The sequence below is a fragment of the Caretta caretta genome, chromosome 7, assembly GCF_965140235.1.
Source record: "Caretta caretta isolate rCarCar2 chromosome 7, rCarCar1.hap1, whole genome shotgun sequence".
Taxonomy (NCBI): Eukaryota; Metazoa; Chordata; order Testudines; family Cheloniidae; genus Caretta; species Caretta caretta.
The window spans coordinates 88,852,782-88,874,700 of NC_134212.1; the positions used below are offsets into that span (position 1 = coordinate 88,852,782).

At 38.6% G+C, this 21,919-nt stretch overlaps 1 protein-coding gene across 7 annotated transcripts in view; it reads left to right on the top strand.

Moving 5' to 3' along the window:
- The window catches only part of PCDH15 (protocadherin related 15), a 1,356,473-nt gene that overhangs the window by 958,063 nt on the left and 376,491 nt on the right, over positions 1 to 21,919 (top strand). For all 7 annotated transcript variants that reach the window (XM_048859211.2, XM_075130916.1, XM_048859220.2 and 4 more), the window contains one exon: positions 17,965 to 18,073. In XM_048859211.2, the coding sequence (XP_048715168.2) occupies positions 17,965 to 18,073 (109 nt within the window). The remainder of the gene's footprint in view (positions 1 to 17,964; positions 18,074 to 21,919) is intronic.

Genomic DNA, 21,919 nt, shown 5'->3' on the forward strand with positions numbered 1-21,919 from the left:
TTATATACTTTTTATATTCAATACTTGTATCCAGATAAGTCCATATGTGGCTCATAAATATTATTGTTAAAGGAATAGTCAGATTTTAGCCCCTAAATTTACCTGATGTAAAAAAGTACATTCATGATAGCATTTAAGCTTTTTCTAGTTAAGAAATTATAATCGAAACAGTCTTTGGGTTTTTTTTAAACATATCCATGCAGTGCCTGCAACTCCAACATGAAATGTTGCTGCATTCTGCTTGTTCAGGAGAACTTGAACATTAAATTGACTAGTCATTTTTTATTGTCCAAACTGAGTGAAATGCAAAAAGTAAACTGCACAAAAGCTGACTCTTCAGGTTTTCCCAGTGCAATGCTGCTACACAAAGGTGTAAGAGCAAGTACTATTTTCTCCCTCCCCACTCCTTGTGTACCCAGAAAGCAGGCACCATCTGACCCTAATTTCTGTAAAATAAAGTTAAAATAAATAAATAAAAACATGTTCTGTAACAGTTTAAAAGAAATCTAATGATTTACAACACTATGAAAGTGATTGGACAATCCATAATTTGCTAACACATTGAAATAAATTCACTGATTGGTGGTTTGTGTACTGGCTGTATTGTCCTAATATCTTTGTATTCTTCTGTTTTGGAATTTTTTAAACAGATTTCATAATTCAGGAACTGTTGAAAACATGCTGCTTTCTTGACTAAAGGAATTGAATACTTATTTTAGCTTTAAAAATTGAACTTCCTTCTAGACTATTCTAAGAATTACTTCTAAGTGGATTCATTAACTCATTTGCTTTGAACATTCAAAATATTCAGAGCAATTCTAAACCTAAAGTTACCACCAGATATTCTACTCTGTTACCTTATAACATGTTTCCAGAGTGGAAATTTTTAGTTACCCTTCATAATTTATCTCTCTGTCATATAACCAGAAAGGCATACAAGGCCAGGTATCAGTTTCTAAATGGTCCATTTTTGAGTTTATAATTCACTTTGTAAACTAAACTTTATAGTTGTAAGAACGTTGTGCCATTGCAATAAGTAGTTCTCCTGCACCAAAATATAATGAGCAACATTTTCTTTTTTTTACTCTGGTTTCAGTCCCACTTAGAAATTTTGCAATACCTTCTGCTAGAAGTACAGCATCAGGGTGACAATGATGTATGTATGTTTAAACATTGTGACTACAGCTTAACTAGCTTCTGATTTAGAAGCTGTTTTTTAGCCTCAGATATATCTCCCAAGAATGCATAAGTGGAAGAAATGTATTAACTGTAAGAAGGCATATTTGGTTTTGGCAGTTCAGTACTGTAGTATTCCTTATGAGAGCTATGGCAAATCTTCACAATTTTCAACATAGGTTTCATGTAGATTTTTCTGCTAATGTGGTCTCCCTGCAAGGTATATCTTCATAAGTGCTTGTAAGGGGAAATGTATTTTTAGGTTTTCTTGACCAACAGATTTATCAGATGAACTATAAAATATGCTGTGTATTCAATGCATTGTATTTTATGTTGGTCTGTTGTAGGTTGATATGCCATCCTAAGCAGGAAGATTGTATAAATAGTATATGCTAGGATTTAAAATGCAGCCCTGAAATATCTATTAACTTATTAAAATAACATATCTGTTCTCTACCTTGGTAAGAGTAGATAATACCTATTTTTAGCTCCTTAGATTCAACCGTGGCACAAAATCAATTTCTGGCAGTGTATCTTATGAGAAAAACCCAAGACACACTATTAATTTAATATAATTAAATAAGAGACCCATATTCTCTTCTCTTTACATGTTCCGTTGTGATAATCAAGATTTATAGATTTGGTTGGCAGGTGTTTTAAAATGCAAAACCTCTTATAACATCAAATTCCCTAGTACTCACTGATCAAGGTTTCTCTTGAAGTCAGTGACTAAAAAAAATTATCAGGATCACATTATAGGTGTTATCCAAACGAGGATTCTAAAAACAAGCCCAGCAATGTTGTCTAGTTGATAGGCTTTCACAGTTCTTGACAATGAAGCACGCAAGCATGTATTGGACAGCATCAGAAAAGGGAATGGTGTCCTTCCACTGAGGTTGTCAATTAATCGCAGTTAATGGCTGTGATGAATAGAAAGCAAAATCAATGCATTAATTTTTAACACATTAATCGCATACATGTGGGTGGGGCAGGAGGCATTGGCGGGGGGCTGAAGCCCCAGCCCACAGCTCCGTGGGTGTCGGGCACCGAAACCTCTGGCGCAGCTCTGGAGGTGGAGGGGGCCTGCAGCAGCTGCTGCTCACAGCTTCCTGGGCAGTGGAGGGGATGGATCCCCGCACCTCAACCCCCGAGAGTGGCTGGAGCCCCAAGCCCTTAGGGTGGCTGAAGCCCCGTGCCTGGCTGGAGCCCCAAGCCCCATGCCCCGGGTGGGGGCTGAAGCCTCCAGCCCTGACCCTATATTTGAAAATATAGTAAACCTCCAAAAATATTTAAATCAATGGTATTCAGATATTGTTTGACAGTGTGATTAAACCTGTGATTAATCACAATTATTTTTTTTAATTGTTTGACAGCCCGACTTTCCTTTGCTTTCATTCAGTCTCAAAAGTTGCTTCTGCATTGCATATGTTACCACCACCAACTCCCCATTTTTGTCAAAGCAGTTGGAACTAGTCATTGGCTGAGGCACCAAGCGGCCTAAATGAACCAGTAGTCTAATTTGATTTGTCAGTTTCTATTGTAAGTAAGTAGGATTCAGATTCCCTTGGCATATTTTAACCCAGCAATAGTATAGGTGTGATATGCTACTATTTTATTGCTCTTGAGAATTAATAAGCATCTTATATAATCAGGATTCTACCCTTTTGCTACATGGACTATAAAACATCTCAACATGATGTTCACTTGCCTCAAACTTATTTATTTAAAATCACTTCACAATGCAAACAAACAAACAAAAGCAAAACAGTACCTCTCCCATCCACAGATACACAGAAATTAATCCCTAGAATAGCTCCCACAACAATGCCAAACCACACTCACCTCAACCTGTCTCAAATACTTCCTCATGCTAGATGGACTGCAGCATGCCTGCCAGTGAAGAGTTTCAGTCCAGTTTGGATCATGAAGCGGTATCAATTCCAAAACCAGGGCAACCTGCCCACGTACACTGAGTGTTCAGAATCTAGCATCTCTACTGATTTCAGCTCAAGGAACAGCCTATGGGGATAGAGATGATCTCTCAAATTGGCAGGTCCCAGGATGTTAGAGCTTTATATTTCAAAAACAACACTCTAAACGGTACCTGCTGTTTCAGATAACTGCTGTAGATTCTTGAGCATTTGTATTATTTGCTTCTGTTGAGATAAAAGGATGGCTACTTATAAGTGCGTAGTCCCATGCCGCGTGAGACAGCAGTTTATTTCCTGTTGGCTGGAAGCCAGCCGAAGGAGATGTGAGAAAGAAATAGGAGAGGCAGTGACTCCTGGTAGTAGGGAGAATGAACTGCAGAGACACCTTTATTCAGTCACAGTTGTTTGTGTAGGATTCCAACATGGTTGTGCGGTTATGCGATTGGGAGTACAGATGGTCATTTTGTGATTATCACCTCCATTGTGACATCTCGATTTGAAGACTAAGAGAAAAGAAGCCTACACACAATATGGTAAATGATCTATTTTTATTGTAGACAGTGAACAGATCATCTATTTAATATTATCTGCATTCCAGAATTAGAAATAACTCCTGTTTTTCCTTTGTCTGTTCCACTGATACAGATGCAAATGTGTCTCCTTGCTTCTTTTGGTAAGAAAAATGATGCCCTTACCATTGTCATAGAAGACACTTTGGGAAATATTCCAGCCTTTCCAATTCCAGCAATTTTAGTAAATTCCTTGCAGAATATGTTTAATCACTCAGCATTTAGCCCTTCTTATCATAAGTGCTGTAGATAATGTTCATAACCGCCTCTGGGACAACTAAATATGTTCTCAGTGCATATTATAGATTTTGGGATTGTTTCTACAATTCTTAAAGTTGCAGGGAGCTTTAATGACTTTTTTTAAAAAATAAATCCCTGGTCCAGGCTATATTTTCAGAATAGTTGATTTTTTTCTCTTTTTTGAAAAAGAAAGCCAAGGAAGCTCAAAAGCAAGATAATATATATTTTTCAGGCACATATAGTAAGGGTCGGTTAACACAAGGCTACCAACCTTGCAATTGTAGAGTGTTCCCTAGGAGCTGGGAGCCCTAACCCACCTGGACAGGCTATAATACTAATGTAAGTAAACATTTGTGCACTAGTGGTTCATTGTCAAAGTGTTGTTCTAAATCCTGCTCCTCCAGTACAGCTAGCATTGAGTAACACATACACCCTTTGGCTTTATTTTATTTTATGTATTTGTTATCACTCTTTATTGACTTAGTCTTCCATAACAACTAATATACAGAACATGCTTGAAATGTTTTTGCTATAAAAGTAAAGTTATTAATTTTAACTTCATCATTTTTACCTGTGTGGGCTTGTCACCTACAGAGAATTTATGTAAGGCACCTATGAAGCTTAAAATGTGGTCCACTAAGATACTTGTAAATGTTAATATTATATGACAAGTAAAGAGTAGGTCATAATAGTCCCTTTATATATATATCAGTGGTGCTCAACATATTTACCATTGTGGGCCAAATATGCAGCTCTCTATGTGTTATGAGGGCCACATCCACATGATGTATATGCTACCTGTATGGCCCTGAGGATGTCACATGGACCACAGCTGTGTGCTGATTGGGCCATGGATTGAGAACCATTAATATATATTTGTATGTATCTATATAGATAGATATGAGAGAGAGAGAGAGAGATTTTGAAAATATTATTTTTTCATTTTTTTGTCTTTATTGTCCAACTATCTCTAATGATAGATCATATTATGACTGCTTAGGTTATTAATCATCTCATAGGGTTAGATTGTTGGGAATATACTTTCATTTGTATGTAAGGGCTATACATAATCGTCCCACCCAAAGAGGAAGTGCAGAAAGGCATTGTGACTCAAAGGCACCCTTCTGAGTCACGGCCCTTCTGGAGTTCCTTTTTTGCCGATGGGAAAGGAATATGAGGGTCTGCCAGCTGGTAAATAGTTGGGCACAGAGTCTTGGCTTTGTATACTCTTCTTCAACTTGCTCATGAAGGGGGTGTGGCAACCACATGGAACCTGCCCTCCTCTTCCCTTTTCCTCTCTCCCCTCTCCACCAGTACAAGTAGGGTCTTCATTGCCACATAGGAACAATCAACAATTTAGGTCATAATGAATGTTCTGCATGCTAACAATTATATAATCCATTTTATTCATGCAAAAATTAATGTTTATATATTTTTAATTCACCAGCTAACTTTCTCAAAGATAGGAAAAGGCACTAGTCCTCAACAAGGCCAACAGAAAAAAAATGAATTTCCTAGACTAAGATATTTTAGAGATATTGTATAAGCCAAAAAAGTATTAGAAAAATAAAGATCAGGAAATAATCAGATCACAATACCTTCAAAACTGTCTAATTTCCCCAAAAAACTGACCAGAAAAAAAAGTTCCCTGCAAATAAATGTGGCATATGACAGTTCTGAAAAATGGGTTTCTTTTTGAGGAGATGATGGAGGTTGAAAATATTGCTGATAATTGCGAGCTGTCTTCAGCCGTAACTATAGAGCAGTTACTATCCATCCATAGTATTATCTACAGATTTCAGACTTGCAACTCAGAGCAAATACTGATCAACACATTTTTCATTTTTCATGATAACACCTATGAATAAGTAAAGTATGGAATTAATTAGAGTAATTTGACTAAGCTGTAACCGAAAGGGCAGCAGCTGGATGCTTGAAAACAGATGGTATTTCTGATCTGAATAGATTTGATCTTGACTAATTTTCAAAGCTAAGAAGCACTGGGAGTGGTTATTGCAGTACTTTGTGTGTGTGATCATAAGCATATGTAGGCCAAAATTCACTCCTAGTGTTAGCAGGTGCAATAAGATTTAAGTTCATGGAGTTATGCTCATTCTGTCTCTTATAATGCTTATCACTGTGGTAACTGAATTTGTCCTTTAGTGTTGTTGGCTTCTCTGTATTAGCAACTGTAATGACTGTATATATACAGGTATATATGCAGTATTGGGTTACATTCCTCCTCCTGTTATCTCTCTATGGGCTTCAGCAAAACGGAAAGTGAAAAAAAATTAGCCAGGAACTATGTAGACATTGGCTTTAATGCTGTTGTAAACTAAGCAAAATAGAGCCTTGTCAATAATTCTCATATAGCATTCCCCTAGCTGGAAAAGGTAGCTCCATAGGCTGAAATCCTGCCCTCCTCCCCCTCCAGATATAGAGGGTAGGACTTTTTGATGTAGCACGCATTCTGCAGGTAGACTGCTCTGTTTTGAGGGGGCAAGGAATTTTTATCTAAGGAAGGGAGGAACCAGATTTGAGGGAGTGGTAGTTGAGGGAGATTCTAATCTAGGGTTCAAAGCAAAGTTAAGGGGTAGTTTGACTTGTGGGGGAAGGATGTAACAGGGGTGAGGGTGAAGAGGAACAAAGGTTCTGAACTGGGAGGAGGACAGGTTGGATTGGGAGGCTTGAGTACAGGAGGAATGTAGTCAGGTGGTGAGTGAGGATATGAGTGAATTGGGGGCGTGTGGTATAGTAGAGCTAGATTGGAAGGGAAGGGGTTGGGACTAGGTGAGAACAATCAAAGATCATAGAGAGCTAGACTCTGTTTTCTCCCACTTTGCCTTTTCAGTAAAGATCCATTTTTACCATTCTGGGGGGCACCCCGTTTTCTTTACACTTCTCACCAACTTCCCTTATCCTCCCACGAAACACTTCTCTCTGATGCCTCCAACAATGCTTCTTTTTGAATATATAATCGATCTGCTGGGGAGGAGATTGCAACCTGCAGCCTCCCCAGTTATTTGGGGTCCTATCTGCCTCTGAATTTTGGTTTAATTAAAAAGATAAAAAACATAGCCGGGAAAGTGTGTTGGATAATCCATATTGTATTTTCCTTCTGTCTTTCTCCTTATACATTCACCCCTTGCTATTTTATTTCTGAGGTGATTGAGATATGGCCCTTCCTTCTGTGTATGTCAGGATTTCGAGCTTTGGGCTGGGCCTAAATCATTATTTGCCAACTTCATAAAATTTAAAAGACCTAAATAACAAAACTAAAGTAAACTATATTTTCATCAAACACTGTGATGAACGTTCTCGGGCAACAGACCTCTATGAAACTTTGCTGGGCTTGGTTTGTGATAGTATTAGTGAATCAAACGCCACAGTTCATTCTGCAGCTGTTGGAAGTGAACCAACCCCTGCTGGTTTGCTTGTATGTTTCAGATTTAGAAGCTGTAACTTCTAAAGGGAACATGGCCCCTTCCTTCCCAGCAAGATGCTCTCTTCCTATCTATCCAGCCCCTTGACCCTAGAAACCTCTCCAAACCTAAAGATAAAATGGAGATTCCTGAGAGGATTGTTGGGAAAAGACAAAGTATTGATGCAGTAAACAAGTTAGTTAGCTGGAGAGGATGTTTATGTAGGGGTCATGGTTAATACTGCATGAATATTCTTCTATTATGTTTATAGAACATATTAGACCTCAATCTTAGGCCATGTTTGAGTGTGTTTGAGGGCTGTAGCAAATATTTTGCACACCTCTAACCCACGGTAATCAGATAATGTGGTGAGGAGTACAGTATAAGGGCACAGATAGACTCAACAGGCACTGTGTAGTTTCTTATCTACCTATTTTCAGATGTCATGAGCCTCCGCTTCCATGTTTTCTGTCCCAGATTAATCTTTCTTTGGGGTTTTATGGACTGAATACAGAACGCCCAATTATTCTGTAAATTTTCACTTTTCAGTCTCTGGCATGCAGAATTCCCAACAGTCACAAAAGGAGAAAGAAAAAGGTTGTTAGGTAGGGGAAGAGAGTAGAAAGAGTGTGAAATAATAGTTCATACCTTTCAGGGGAAATGCGTGTTGTTAATTTTTCTTTCTTTCTGTTAGCAAATGCAGTTTGGTTTATAGAAACAAACACGAAACAGGCTGTGCAGTTTAAAAAGCCTTTGGGAACTTGGAGCTTTCTTAGTCTGATACGAGATGAGAATGTGTGATTTCCACTAACAATGCCTTGTTCTCTTCCTTTCATTCAATATAACTTTGTATGTGATACAGACAGTCTAGCAGACTTTAAATAGCCATTAAATCACTGGGCAGTGCTACTGTCAGATACTGGTGAATAAGTTTTTGTTGTTTGATTTTTTAAAAACATAATTTATCAAGTAGCAAATAGGCAATGCATAGAGTGATAGATTCTGAGATAAGTTAGGATACTGAATTTACATACTGGAGGCTTGGGAGATTTTAAAGTCATATAATGGCTGCTATTAACATATTTCCTACTTTGGTAATGCATAAAATTACTGTATTCTGGGGAAATGACTGGAGTAAGGTTATATATATACACAGCACAATTATCCTTTTATTTACCGCATAATCATTTAATTCCATTGACTTTAGATGATGTACCCCTGATATACACTGCTGGAAGTAAGGATATGGCTACACTAGAGCTGGGCAAATAACTAATTTTTTCAGTTGGTGGAAGTTCTGAAAAATAGGAGGGGGAAATCAGTTCATCTTGAACTTAATCTGAAATTGGAAATTTTAACGCATAAAAAAAGGGAGGATTCAAACCTGAGTCTCACACATTCTAAGGGAGTGCCCTAATCACTTGGCTAAAGGCTATGAAGGCATGAAAAGTGGCAGCAACATCACCCTTCCTCGTCCTCCTTTCTGTTTTGTGAATGGCTGAAATTATTTATGTAAAATTTGCAGATAGCTTCAGGTCAGTCAAAACTGCATTTTTCATCAAATAAACCAGAAAAAGCTGTGGCTGGTTTAGCCTACCCAAGCTCACTTGAATCCAACTAGTGCAGGTAACAATAGCAGTGAAAACAGCTCAGTGTGGGCTTCGGAGCAGGCTAATGAGGCGATAATGGACCAAGGGTCCATGCTATGTTTACACTACCCATGCTGATGCCTCGCTTGGGTAGGCTAGCCTGTGCATAGCTTTTACTGTGTAGACATGACCTAAGAGGAGAATCAAGTCCAAAATTGGCATGTGAAGGAAGGAGCTCATTTCTGGTATGAAGCTACTTAAGATTGGACAGAGCTCTTTTTATCTTGCTTCTCCATGTCTAGTTATTCTCAGCAGAAATCACAGTTTTATCAGCTGTTTTTTTTTTTCCTGACTATTCTCAAAACACACACACTGACACTGAGGGAGTCTTTTCCTAGAGATTTGAGCTCAAAGTCACTGTTCCTAATATCTTATGAAGTTCCATGAAGGACTGCTACCAACGAAAGAGAAAAAAAATGCAAAAATTCCTAAGGTTTGAAGGCAACTTCAGATGTGGAACATGAGATAGGATATACTTAGCATCTTTTGATGAGAATAACCAGTAAGGGGGAGTTTAGAGCTGAAAATATTGTCCATTTAAATAAGTAAGCATAAGCATATTTTCCACTCCATGCCTCTGATGAATTGGGTTTTAGCCCACGGAAGCTTAAGCCCAAATAAATTTGTTAGTATTTAAGGTGCCACAAGGAGTCCTCTTTGTTTTTGCATAAACTAAGTGTAAATCATGATGACTACAATAATAATAAAGGACAAGTAACTCAGTTTTACTTTCAGTTTTTAATTAAATAAGCTTTACTTTTTAAATTAGGGATTTTTAATAGATTATCATATTTTAAATAATAAATGTATAGACTCTAAGGCCAGAAGGGACAATTGTGATTATCTACTGACCTCCCATATAACACAGGCCATAGAACTTCCCCAAAATAATTCCTGGAGCATATCTTTTATAAAAACATCCAATCTAGATTTTAAAAATGGTCAGGGATGGAGAATCTACCATAACACTTGGTAAATTGCTTCAATGGTTAATTCCTCTTACCATTAAAAATGTATGCCTTAATTCCAGTTTGTCTTTATTACGACAAATCTAGTCTCCAGGTGCATATTCAAAGTGTTTAAGTACAAAGTTTTTTTAAAAAACTGACATACATGACACCTATACACACTCCAATTATAAAAATAATTTTACCTTTTATTATGGAATATTTAATTATGTTCAACAATGCAAAATTTGCTGACTGTGAGTTTCACACATGCAGTCCTTTTCAGATGTTGAATATTGTATTCAATTAGGGTTGTGTCAATCAAAAAGTAAATACTGCTTTAAGTTTGAAAAAAATTAGGTTAACCTTTGCCATTCATTATTATTTTCAGGCATATATACTTTTCAGCTTCTCATCCAAGCCAGAATATAGAATGAATGAATATATATATTCATTCTATATTCTGATATATATATTGTTAGGATATAGATATTCAGGCCTGTCTGTAAAGGCCTGTACTCTAAGAATTTAGGTGTATTCTTATCACTTAGCTAGTTATAGAGGTTGTCATAAATATAAAGGGAAGGGTAAACACCTTTAAAATCCTCTCCTGGCCAGAGGAAAAACACTTTCACCTGTAAAGGGTTAAGAAGCTAAGATAACCTTGCTGGCACCTGACCAAAATGACCAATGAGGAGACAAGATACTTTCAAAAGCTGGGGGGAGGGAGGAACAAAGCCTCTCTCTCTGTCTGTGTGATGCTTTTGCCAGGGACAGAACAGGAATGGAGTCTTGGTACTTAGTAAGTAATCTAGCTAGATATGCGTTAGATTCTGTTTTCTTTAAATGGCTGAGAAAGTAAGCTGTGCTGAATGGAATGTAGATTCCTGTTTTTGTGTCTTTTTGTAACTTAAGGTTTTGCCTAGAGGGATTCTCTATGTTTTGAATCTGATTACCCTGTAAGGTATTTACCATCCTGATTTTACAGCGGTGATTTTTTTACTTTTTCTTCTATTAAAATTCTTCTTTTAAGAATCTGATTCTTTCATTGTTCTTAAGATCCAAGGGTTTGGGTCTGTGGTCACCTATGCAAATTGGTGACGATTTTTATCAAACCTTCGCCAGGAAAGGGGGTGTAGGATTTGGGAGGATTTTGGGGGGAAAGACATTTCCAAACGGGCTCTTTCCCAGTTACATATCTCTTAGACGTTTGGTGGTGGCAGCAATAAAGTACAAGGGCAAAAGGTAAAATAGTTTGTACCTTGGGGAAATTTTAACCTAAGCTGGTAAAAATAAGCTTAGCAGGTTTTCATGCAGGTCCCCACATCTGTACCCTAGAGTTCAGAGTGGGGAAGGAACCTTGACAGGTATAAAAGAAAGAAACAAAATTGCTGTCTGCCGGTGTAAGGTCCTTCTCTTACTGTGACAGTCTGAGGCCCTGTGCTTAGGCTAAGATCTTTGGCTAAGCAGCAGAGGCAGCCATAAGCTGGGAAGCGACCGGTCACATCCTCACATTCCAAACTAGTCACATTGAAATAAGGTGCTATTGGGTTGTTAAGAATACAATCCTGTCCTGATAATGCCTATCGCCTCCAGAGAAGGGGAAGTGCCTAGAAAATGTAAAAGGAAACTTAGTTTGATAGCATCCTGTCTGGCAAGAACTCACTTATCAATAGATGGGATGTGAAATCCTCACTTCTGTATTGTTTTGTCATTATAGTTCCCACTTTGCTATTGTTTATTTGCATGGTCTCTGTCTGGTTCTGTGATTGTTTCTGTCTGCTGTATAATTAATTTTGCTGGGTGTAAACTAATTAAGGTGGTGGGATATAATCGGGTAAATAATCATGTTACAATATGTTAGGATTGATTAGTTAAATTTCAGTAAAATGATTGGTTAAGGTATAGCTAAGCAGAACTCAAGTTTTACTATATAGTCTGCAGTCAATCAGGAAGTGAGTGGGTGTGCGGGGGGGGGAATGGGAACAGGGTATGGGGGTGGGGAAATTGGAATCATGTTTAGCTAACGGCAGAAATGGGAACAGGGACACAGGTGTAAGGCTCTGTGGTGTCAGAGCTGGGAAGGGGGACACTAAGGAAGGAAACTGGAATCCTGCTTGCTGGAAGTTCACCCCAATAAACATTGAATTGTTTGCACCTTTGGACTTCGGGTATTGTTGCTCTCTGTTCATGCGAGACGGACCAGGGAAGTAAGTGGGAGAAAGAATAAGCCCCAAAACATATATATATTTATATATTCATTCTATATTCTGGCTTGGATGAGAAGCTGAAATGCTAAAATGTCTTCATGCTGCCAATTTATCCTGTCTTCCCTTCCTCATCTGCCTGCCTTCTAAACCACGCCTGTATCCTTCACCTTCTTTCTCTTGTCCAGGGATTGCTAAAAAATACTGCACCTGCATCAGGGGAATCCTCAGTGGACATGTTTGGACAGTCTGACCTTGCAGTGCAGGAGAAGCACAAAGGGGACAGAGCAATGGGCCAGGATCTGGCCCATTGTGTGGGAGGCTTTTCTTCTAGTATTTACAGCTGATCTGAAAACACGAACTAGCAAAAATCTTGCAGAAATAACTATCTGAAACCTATTTTTGTTTTATTTCCAAACCAATTATGTAGACTTGAGGTATTAGCTTAGGTTTGAATAAGTATTTTTGTGTGTGTTTGATTAACTAGAACTCTTAACCTTGTGAGTTTAAACTACCACTATAGCTACATGTTAAGTCATATTAAGCTACATGTGAAGTCATATTGCCCCAGAGAGAGTTTATGAAGGGTTCTGTACCTATTTGATTCACAATCCCTTCCAGATTCTCTTATGCACACAGGGAAGTATGGAAGCCTTCTCTAAGGGTGAGCTCAGCCTACTGTTTCCTTCCTCACCGTTTTGGGATGATGTGAGCCCTTATGGGTTCAGGGATGGATCAGTCTCTGTGCTTTTTTTCCTGCTTACTCTGTCTTTTGTTTCACATTCTCTTTATTTTTTCATATAACAGCCCTGAAAGAAACTTATTCTCTGTAAACAAGTAGCCATAGATTGCAAATTTGGATTGTATAGTATAGCTTTTAATAAAACACTGTCTCTGCCAGCCAGACTGCATGCATAATAAACAGAGGACGTAAAGCTAATGTCCATCATTTTGTGACTTGTTAACTCTCCTTTTCATTCACAATAAGAATTTTAAGGAAACCCACATTTCACTTAAATCTTAGATAGTTAGTAGTTAGCAAACTATTAGGACTTCCCTTGAAAGGATGACCTTTTTGGGTGACTACCTCTGAAGAGTAATTAATTAAAAGGGTTTCTTTAAGTGAAAGCAATGTATTTTTTTAAGAACTGAATTTCAACAACAAAAACATGAAAAACTTCAAATAGTTTATTCAGGCTGTGACCCCGAATGTTTCACAAGTTGTTTAAGGTTTGGCAGGATCTTGTAAAACTTTCTTGGAATTCTAGATTATTTGTAGCATGATGCTTTGGGGTTATATAAATAATTAGAGCAAAGAACAGATGCTGCATAAAAAGAAGAAAATTAGAAATTATGTAAATGCAGGCCAAGGATTTCTATTAAAATAATGTTAACTATCTAAAATAAGATGTCATTCTAACCATCACAAATGTAGTATGCATAGGTAATGCACCATGAGAGCTCAACACTAACTTACCTGACCTGTATGAGGAAGTCTTTATGTACTGAAGACCTTATGTGTATACAATATGGGAAAAAATCTAAAAGACTATTTTAAAATAGTTTCATTCTCTCCAGCGGCAACAGCAATGTTAAAATCAGGATCATACTTGGTTAAAAAAGTCCCTTATATTGTGCATATTGCCCTCAGTGTTTTGACTTTGTGCATCATACCAGAATTTCAGAACATATTCACTTCCCTCCCAACCACCCCAGTACTATTGCCCTAAAATCAACAAGTGTATATTCATACATACAAAAAGCTACAATAAAATAGCATCAAGGTTCAGAAGTCATGCACTCAGAAATTAGGAATTGCCAGAATTAAGGTTGCTTAATAACCTTTGAGTGTGCATTTTTGTATAGTCTTTAGTTGCATGATCACATTTTTTTACCCAGGACCCTGCCTTACTGAGTTCACAGGATGAGTCTGGGATCTGTAGTTAATGTGGCTGTTGTCTATAGGATCCTCTGCCTCATTTGTTGCAGAAGATGGAAGATGTATAATGAATGAGGCAGGGGATTGCAGGAGAAGAATGGTCTTGTGGTTTAAATAGTTGAGTGCTGTCCTGGAGAATTGGCTTCTATCCCTACTCGATCCAGAAGTTAGTGTATGGTTCTTTAACTTGTCTTATGCTGGATGTTCAACTAGATGATCCTAATGGTCCCTTTTGGCCTTAAAATCTATGAATCTCAGAAACAATGGGAAGATTTATTTAACAAGGGGAAAACAACATAATTGTTTTCCCTACCCTTGTTCTCAGAATTGACCAGATTATTTTTTGCTGATTGATTTTTTCCAAAAAATTCAGCCTGAGTGCCCAGGCATAGAAAATTTCACACTGCATGGTTAAAATTTGGCAAAGTCCGAGGCAACTGAAAACAGTGTCTTATAATGGAAACTGTCAGGCAACCTTAACTATATTACTGAACTATCTGTAATGATATCTTAAACGGTTATAGAGCCTTCATCTTGATGAATTTCAAAGTGCTTTATTATGATCTTATTTATACAGGCAGAGTGGTCCTTACCATCTTTTTGAGACTAAGAGACAGCTATAGAACCTGTCAATTTAATGTCAGAGCAACCAGTAAGTAATTTATAATGACAGTAAATAGAATAAGAGGGAACCATATGCAACTTAACTATTATGTGTCACAGTCTTAAAACCATCTTTGTACAGTATTCCCAGTTCTTTTCTACAGCTGGAATGCTATGCTCAACAAAGATACACAGCAGGTTAACACAGGAAATTAAGAATATTGTATTCAGTTGAAATTCAGTGGGAATTTAGGTTGGAGAAAAGTTAGTGCACGTACAGTCCCATATGTCACCGAAACATATCCATTCCGGTTTTCTTTGCTTCCCACGGGAATAATGACTTCTGATTTTTAATTGAAACAAGCTAACAGCATAACTTAGGGCTTGATCCTGCAAACACTTAAGCAAATGATTAGTTCCATTGAAATCAATGGGATTGCTCACGTCCTTATTCATGACTGAGTTACATCAGCCTTAAGAGGTCCATCTCTAGCCAAGATGTGAGTTCTGTTTCCCCAAAAAAGTTAGCTACACGCCCCGCTCTTTCACTGCCCCCCACCATATCTGCTGTTGCTATTGCTGTCAAATGGCCTGAAAAAGAGTGTCAGGTGAGGATGCGGGGGAGTTAGTCATAATCTGGGATCAGTGTAGTTGTAGTTGTGTTGGTCCCAGGTTATTAGAGAGACAAGTGGGTGAGGAAATATCTTTTATTGGACCAACTTCTGTTGGTGAGAGAGACAAGCTTTTGAGCCACATAGACCTGCTCTTCAAGTCTGGGAAAGAAATTCCAAGCATTACAGCAAAATGCAACTGCTAGCAGCAAATATCTGCTCTGATGGGGGGGCTCTGAGTTACTACAGAAAATTCTTTCCCAGATGTCTGGATGGTAGGTCTTTCCCACATGCTCAGAGTATAACTGATCACCATATTTGGGGTTGGGAAGGAATTTTTCTCTGTATCAGATTGGCAGAGACTCTTGATTTTTTTTGTTTTGTTTTGTTTTGCCTTCCTCTGCATCATGGGGTATGGGTCACTTGCTGGTTTAAACCAGTGCAAATGGTGGATTATCTGTAACTTGAAGTCTTTAAGCCATGATTTGAGGACTTCAGTAACTCAGCCAGAGTTAAGGGTCTGTTACAGGAGTGAGTCAGTGAAGTTCTGTGGCCTGCAGCTTGGAGGTCAGACGCTAGATGATCACAATGGTCCCTTCTGATCTTAAAGTCTATGAGTGTATGCAAGGTGGAAAAGATTGTTTAGCATAAGTAGTTAGCACATATTGTAAGGGACCATTCAAGATAGTGGCCTGTTAACGTCTCTGGAGGCAAAGGACAAAAATATGGGGGTAGTGGGTTATAGGTTGTTGTAACAAGCTGTAAATCCTGTGTCTCTGTTCAGTCCATGGTTTTTGGTGCCTAGGAGAGTAATGAATTCAAGATCCCAGGCTCATCTTTTGAGAGTGTTGTGTAGCATTTCCTTTGAGGATGAGGACTGAGAAGTCAGATACAGAGTGATCACGTTGTGAAAAGTGTTCTCCCACAGGTGATGTGGTGTTTTTGTCTTTTATCATTTTCCTAGGTGAGTTCATTTGAGAGCATAGTGATTGTCTAGTTTCATCCACATAGTTGTTATTAAGGCATTTAATGCACTGGATGAGGTACACCACATGTGATTGGCATGTGTAGGATCCCTGGATCTTAAAAAAATATGTATTGAACATTGGGGGTGTTGAACATTGTTGCAGCGGAGATATGTCTGCACATTTTGTATCTGTTGTTTTTGCAGCGTCCTGTGCCACTTTAAGTTGGTGTGCTGGTCTGTGGGGAGCTTGCTTCTGATGATGTGCTTGGAAGGGTTGGGGGGTGATTTGAAGGGCAGAAATGGTGATTAAGGAAAGATTTCTTTCAGGATGGGGTCCCCATTGAATATGGCTTGTAGTTGTTTGATGATACCTTTTATGGATTCCAGTGTGAGTGGTAGGTAATAATTATGGGTGTGTGGTCAGAGGGGGTTTTATTTCTGTATTGAGGAAGGTTCTCTTGGGATGTTTGGGTGGCCCATTACATGATGCGATCTACTTCTCTGGTGGAATGTCCTTGTTTGGTAAAGGTGGTTTTAAATGTGTTAAGGTGTATATCCTTTCTCCTTGGAATGCATTCTGTGCTATCTGAGTGCCTCGCTGTAGATAAGATTTCTTGATGTGTTTGGGGTGCATGGGATCTATGAATGTAGGTGTAGTGATCCATGGGTTTCTTGTATGTGGTTTTCTATAGAGTTCTATTGTTGAAGCTGATTGTGATGTCCAGGAAGTTGAGAGAAGTAGCTTGCATGATGGAACAGGTGCTTAAAGTGGTTCCTCAATGACCCACCTAGATATTTACTTGTATTATGGCTTTGCCATTTTAAGCACTGAAGTCTTTAGCTAATCTTGAGAATAATTCTCTGGTATAACTAAATATTACTGTTCACATTTTACAGATGAGGAAAGAGAGTCAAAGAAGGTTGAATAACACGTTGTTGTCAGACCCAGGAATGGAACTCAGGAGTGCCTGCATTCCACTCCTGTGGTCAGTTCGCTAGGCCACTGTGTGACTGGATAATATAAACAACTTTATTACAATGGAATATCTATCAGAAATATTTCAAATGGACCCATCATGGTACCTAAGAATTGATTTTTAATTTTGTTTGGGGCACATTTATTATTCGTATTGTTGGCATTTGAATTCATAATGATTCACAAAATGATTGCCTGCATATTTTGGAGTATTAATGTATTCCCAAAATACATTGATAAAATAGAAAATAAATAAACAGCAATAATTTAGAAGCTAATTAATATCTGACATGATATTGATGAAGGTATTCTTTTTGACTTTGGTCCTGCAAACACTTACACATGTGCTTAACTGGATTACTGTGGGTAATCCCACAACAGTGGGACCACTCCCAGTAGTAAAGTTAAGTACATATTTGCAGGACTGGGGTCTTTATCAGGATATATTATTTTTAGGATAATATGTTTCTTTAAAGAAAAACACAATAGAGACATATGTTCTGTGTTCCAAATTTTTCCCCCTTGAAGTTTTAGTTTTGCATAGTTAATTTTACATTTTACAAAAGATGTGTCCTTATTATTGCATTATATATTTACATGCACACACGTTATTTCTTTGGCATTCAAGTAAATGTCCACTGTAGCAAAATGTATTTTTACTAAATCTGAAGAACTGCAAACAGCCTTTGTAATTTATCAGCTCTAATTTCCCTAATTTTCATTTCAGACACGAGTGAACCCCATCAATGTCACTCCACCAATAGAAGCTATAGATCAGGACAAAAACATCCAGCCTCCTTCTGATCGACCACGCATCCTCTATTCCATCCTACTTGGTTGGTATCTGCTAATCTCGCTATCATTCATAGTCCGTCACTGTATTAGGATCAGGCAGAGAAAGACTAAGTGGGAAAGCTGAAATATAATACAAGATTCATGTTGTAGTTGGTAGGGTTCGATATCGTTGTTTTACTCAGCAACATTTTTATTGCAGTTTTGGTATTTTATTCCATTTTGGGTTATTAACTATATTGTTATTTATTTAGATTAGACTCAGAATCTTTTGCTTCATCCAGTGAAAATAAGGACACAGTCAAGGAAAGAAAATATGGAAGATGCTTATCCACACTCTCAGTTGGACTGTGTTCCAATTCTGCTGAGAAATAGCTAGGGAAGATAATAATAATAATCCTTGGCTCTTATTCACAGGCACAAACACAAACTGAGCCTTTGTCTACATTGCAAATGCTTTGCTGGTACAGATATACTGACAGAGTCCCTTATTGTTGATGTAGCTTATTCCAACAGGAGTTTTGTCAGCATAATAACACTGCCTCCTTGAATGACATTAGGTAGGCCCACAAAAGCACTTTGATTTCTGCATAACTGTGTCCACACTGGGGAATAGGTGCTGGAACTATGGGTGCGGGGGGTGCTGCCGCACCTCCTGGCTGGAAGTGGTTTCCATCATATACAGAGATTACAGTTTGGTTCAATGGCTCTCAGCGCCTCCACTATACAAATTTTTCCAGCACTCCTGCACTGGGGGTTTTGCCAGCATAACTGTATCAGATAGGGGGAATGGTTGACAAAACTTTGTAGTGTAGTGTAATAATTGTCAGGGGATGGCAATTAGGGTGAGTTTCCTTCTAAAAGCCAAATTTGAACTTTTCTGCCCAGAGAAATTTGGTGCCGTCTTGGTGTCATCCATCTTTATTTTCTTGTGTTTAAGGTTGTAACCTGCCCATTCTCCTCCCTTGCATCAGATTGTCTTCATTGTCCATGGTCTCTTTTGGCCCTGGATGAATACAGTTCAAGAAGGGGTTCATGGAGACCTCCCCCTTTCTTTATTGTGGGGGACTTACACCGTATCATTTAACACTCTCCCTCTCCCTCTTGGACAGATAGGAACAAGTTTCCCCAATTCTTCTATGAGCTGATAGGAAAAAGACCTAAAACACTGATTGACCATCACCCAGCCAAACCTCCGCTCCCCACATCATACAAAGTCCAAGGACATACTCCCCTCTGTGATATTCCTCTGATCCACCATCCTGGGAACTGAGAGATTATAGGGTTCACAGAAACATACGTGTCCCATGCACGTTGCTTTTATAACCATCAGGTGACTGGGTTTCTTTTGGGGAAGAGAGAAGGGTGGGGATGGTGCAGTTTTAAAATTCAAACTTATAATGGGAAGATACTCACCAGTGGAACATAATAAAGCACACACAAGTAGACCCTACTTTGAGTCTCTAGGGAGAAAAAAATAAAACAGTAATTTTAGTACTAGTCTTTATTTCTGTTTTTTCTTAAAAAAGGAACCTTCTGAGGTCTTAAAAATGCCTATTCTTCTGCCGGTATGCACTACTTTATAGCTTTAAAACTCTACTACTGGGCATTTTAGATAACTTCAAAAGAAGTATAATGACATACACTGGTGAATTTGAGAGCCTTCATCTGGAAAGGCGTGGTGGAAGTGCATTATTCAGTGAATTTAGTAAAATATATGAGAATGCAGGCTGATATGCTAAGTTTTTGGAGCAGTATGTCAAGCATACAATTGAAATGAATTATCTGTTGTTCCTTCCTTTCAGCTGTTTCTCATCACATGGGATTTCCCCCATTGTAAACCAAAATGTACATCTCCCACACAGACATTGTAAGATTTCACTTGACTGTTATAAATTACTTAAACTAGAAGTGCTGAACCACAAAGTGAGAGAATATGCTATTTTTTACTAATTAGATAATAACTGAACATTTTATAAGTTTCTTACATTTTTGTGGCCTATTGAGTTACAGTTCTACATTTGCACCATAACAGGTTGAGTTACAGTATGTAGTTAGCAAAAAGAAAAGGAGTATTTGTGGCACCTTAGAGACTAACCAATTAATTTGAGCATAAGCTTTCATGAGTTACAGCTCACTTCATCGGATGCATACTGTGGAAACTGCAGAAGACATTATATACACAGAGACCATGAAACAATACCTCCTCCCACCCCACCCTCCTGCTGGTAATAGCTTATCTAAAGTGAACACTCTCCTTACAATGTGTATGATAATCAAGTTGGGCCATTTCCAGCACAAATCCAGGTTTTCTCACCCCCCCCCCCCCCCACAAACTCACTCTCCTGCTGGTAATAGTTCATCCAAAGTGACCACTCTCCCTACAATGTGCATGATAATCAAGGTGGGCCATTTCCAGCACAAATCCAGGTCTTCTCACCCCCCCTCCCTCCACACACACAAACTCACTCTCCTGCTGGTAATAGCTCATCCAAACTGACCACTCTCCTTGCAATGTGTATGATAATCAAGGTGGGTCCAGCATAAATCCAAGTTTAACCAGAACGTCTGGGGGGGGGGAATAGGAAAAAACAAGGGGAAATAGGCTACCTTGCATAATGACTTAGCCACTCCCAGTCTCTATTTAAGCCTAAATTAATAGTATCCAATTTGCAAATGAATTCCAATTCAGCAGTTTCTCGCTGGAGTCTGGATTTGAAGTTTTTTTGTTTTAAGATAGCGACCTTCATGTCTGTAATTGCGTGACCAGAGAGATTGAAGTGTTGTCCGACTGGTTTATGAATGTTATAATTCTTGACATCTGATTTGTGTCCATTTATTCTTTTACGTAGAGACTGTCCTGTCACCTTCAGCCCCCAACAAAGCCCGTTGCCAGCTGTGCCCACATATCTATTCAGGGGACACCATCACAGGGCCTAATCACATCAGCCACACTATCAGAGGCTCATTCACCTGCACATCCACCAATGTGATATATGCCATCATGTGCTAGCAATGCCCCTCTGCCATGTACATTGGTCAAACTGGACAGTCTCTACGTAAAAGAATAAATGGACACAAATCAGATGTCAAGAATTATAACATTCATAAACCAGTCGGACAACACTTCAATCTCTCTGGTCACGCAATTACAGACATGAAGGTCGCTATCTTAAAACAAAAAAACTTCAAATCCAGACTCCAGCGAGAAACTGCTGAATTGGAATTCATTTGCAAATTGGATACTATTAATTTAGGCTTAAATAGAGACTGGGAGTGGCTAAGTCATTATGCAAGGTAGCCTATTTCCCCTTGTTTTTTCCTATTCCCCCCCCCCCCCCCCAGACGTTCTGGTTAAACTTGGATTTGTGCTGGAAATGGCCCACCTTGATTATCATGCACATTGTAGGGAGAGTGGTCACTTTGGATGAACTATTACCAGCAGGAGAGTGAGTTTGTGTGGGGGGGGGCGGAGGGTGAGAAAACCTGGATTTGTGCTGGAAATGGCCCAACTTGTTTATCATGCACATTGTAAGGAGAGTGATCACTTTAGATAAGCTATTACCAGCAGGAGAGTGGGATGGGAGGAGGTATTGTTTCATGGTCTCTGTGTATATAATGTCTTCTGCAGTTTCCACAATATGCATCCGATGAAATGAGCTGTAGCTCACGAAAGCTTATGCTCAAATAAATTGGTTAGTCTCTAAGGTGCCACAAGTACCTCTTTTCTTTTTGCGAATGCAGACTAACACGGCTGTTACTCTGAAACCTGTCAGTATGTAGTTAGGTTATGCTGGTCATTATCCAAGTTACTGTGTTCAAATAAAAATTCACCTAAGTTTCCAGTTAGAACTAAAAGTTATTAGGAGATAATTTTTCTCTCAGAGAAG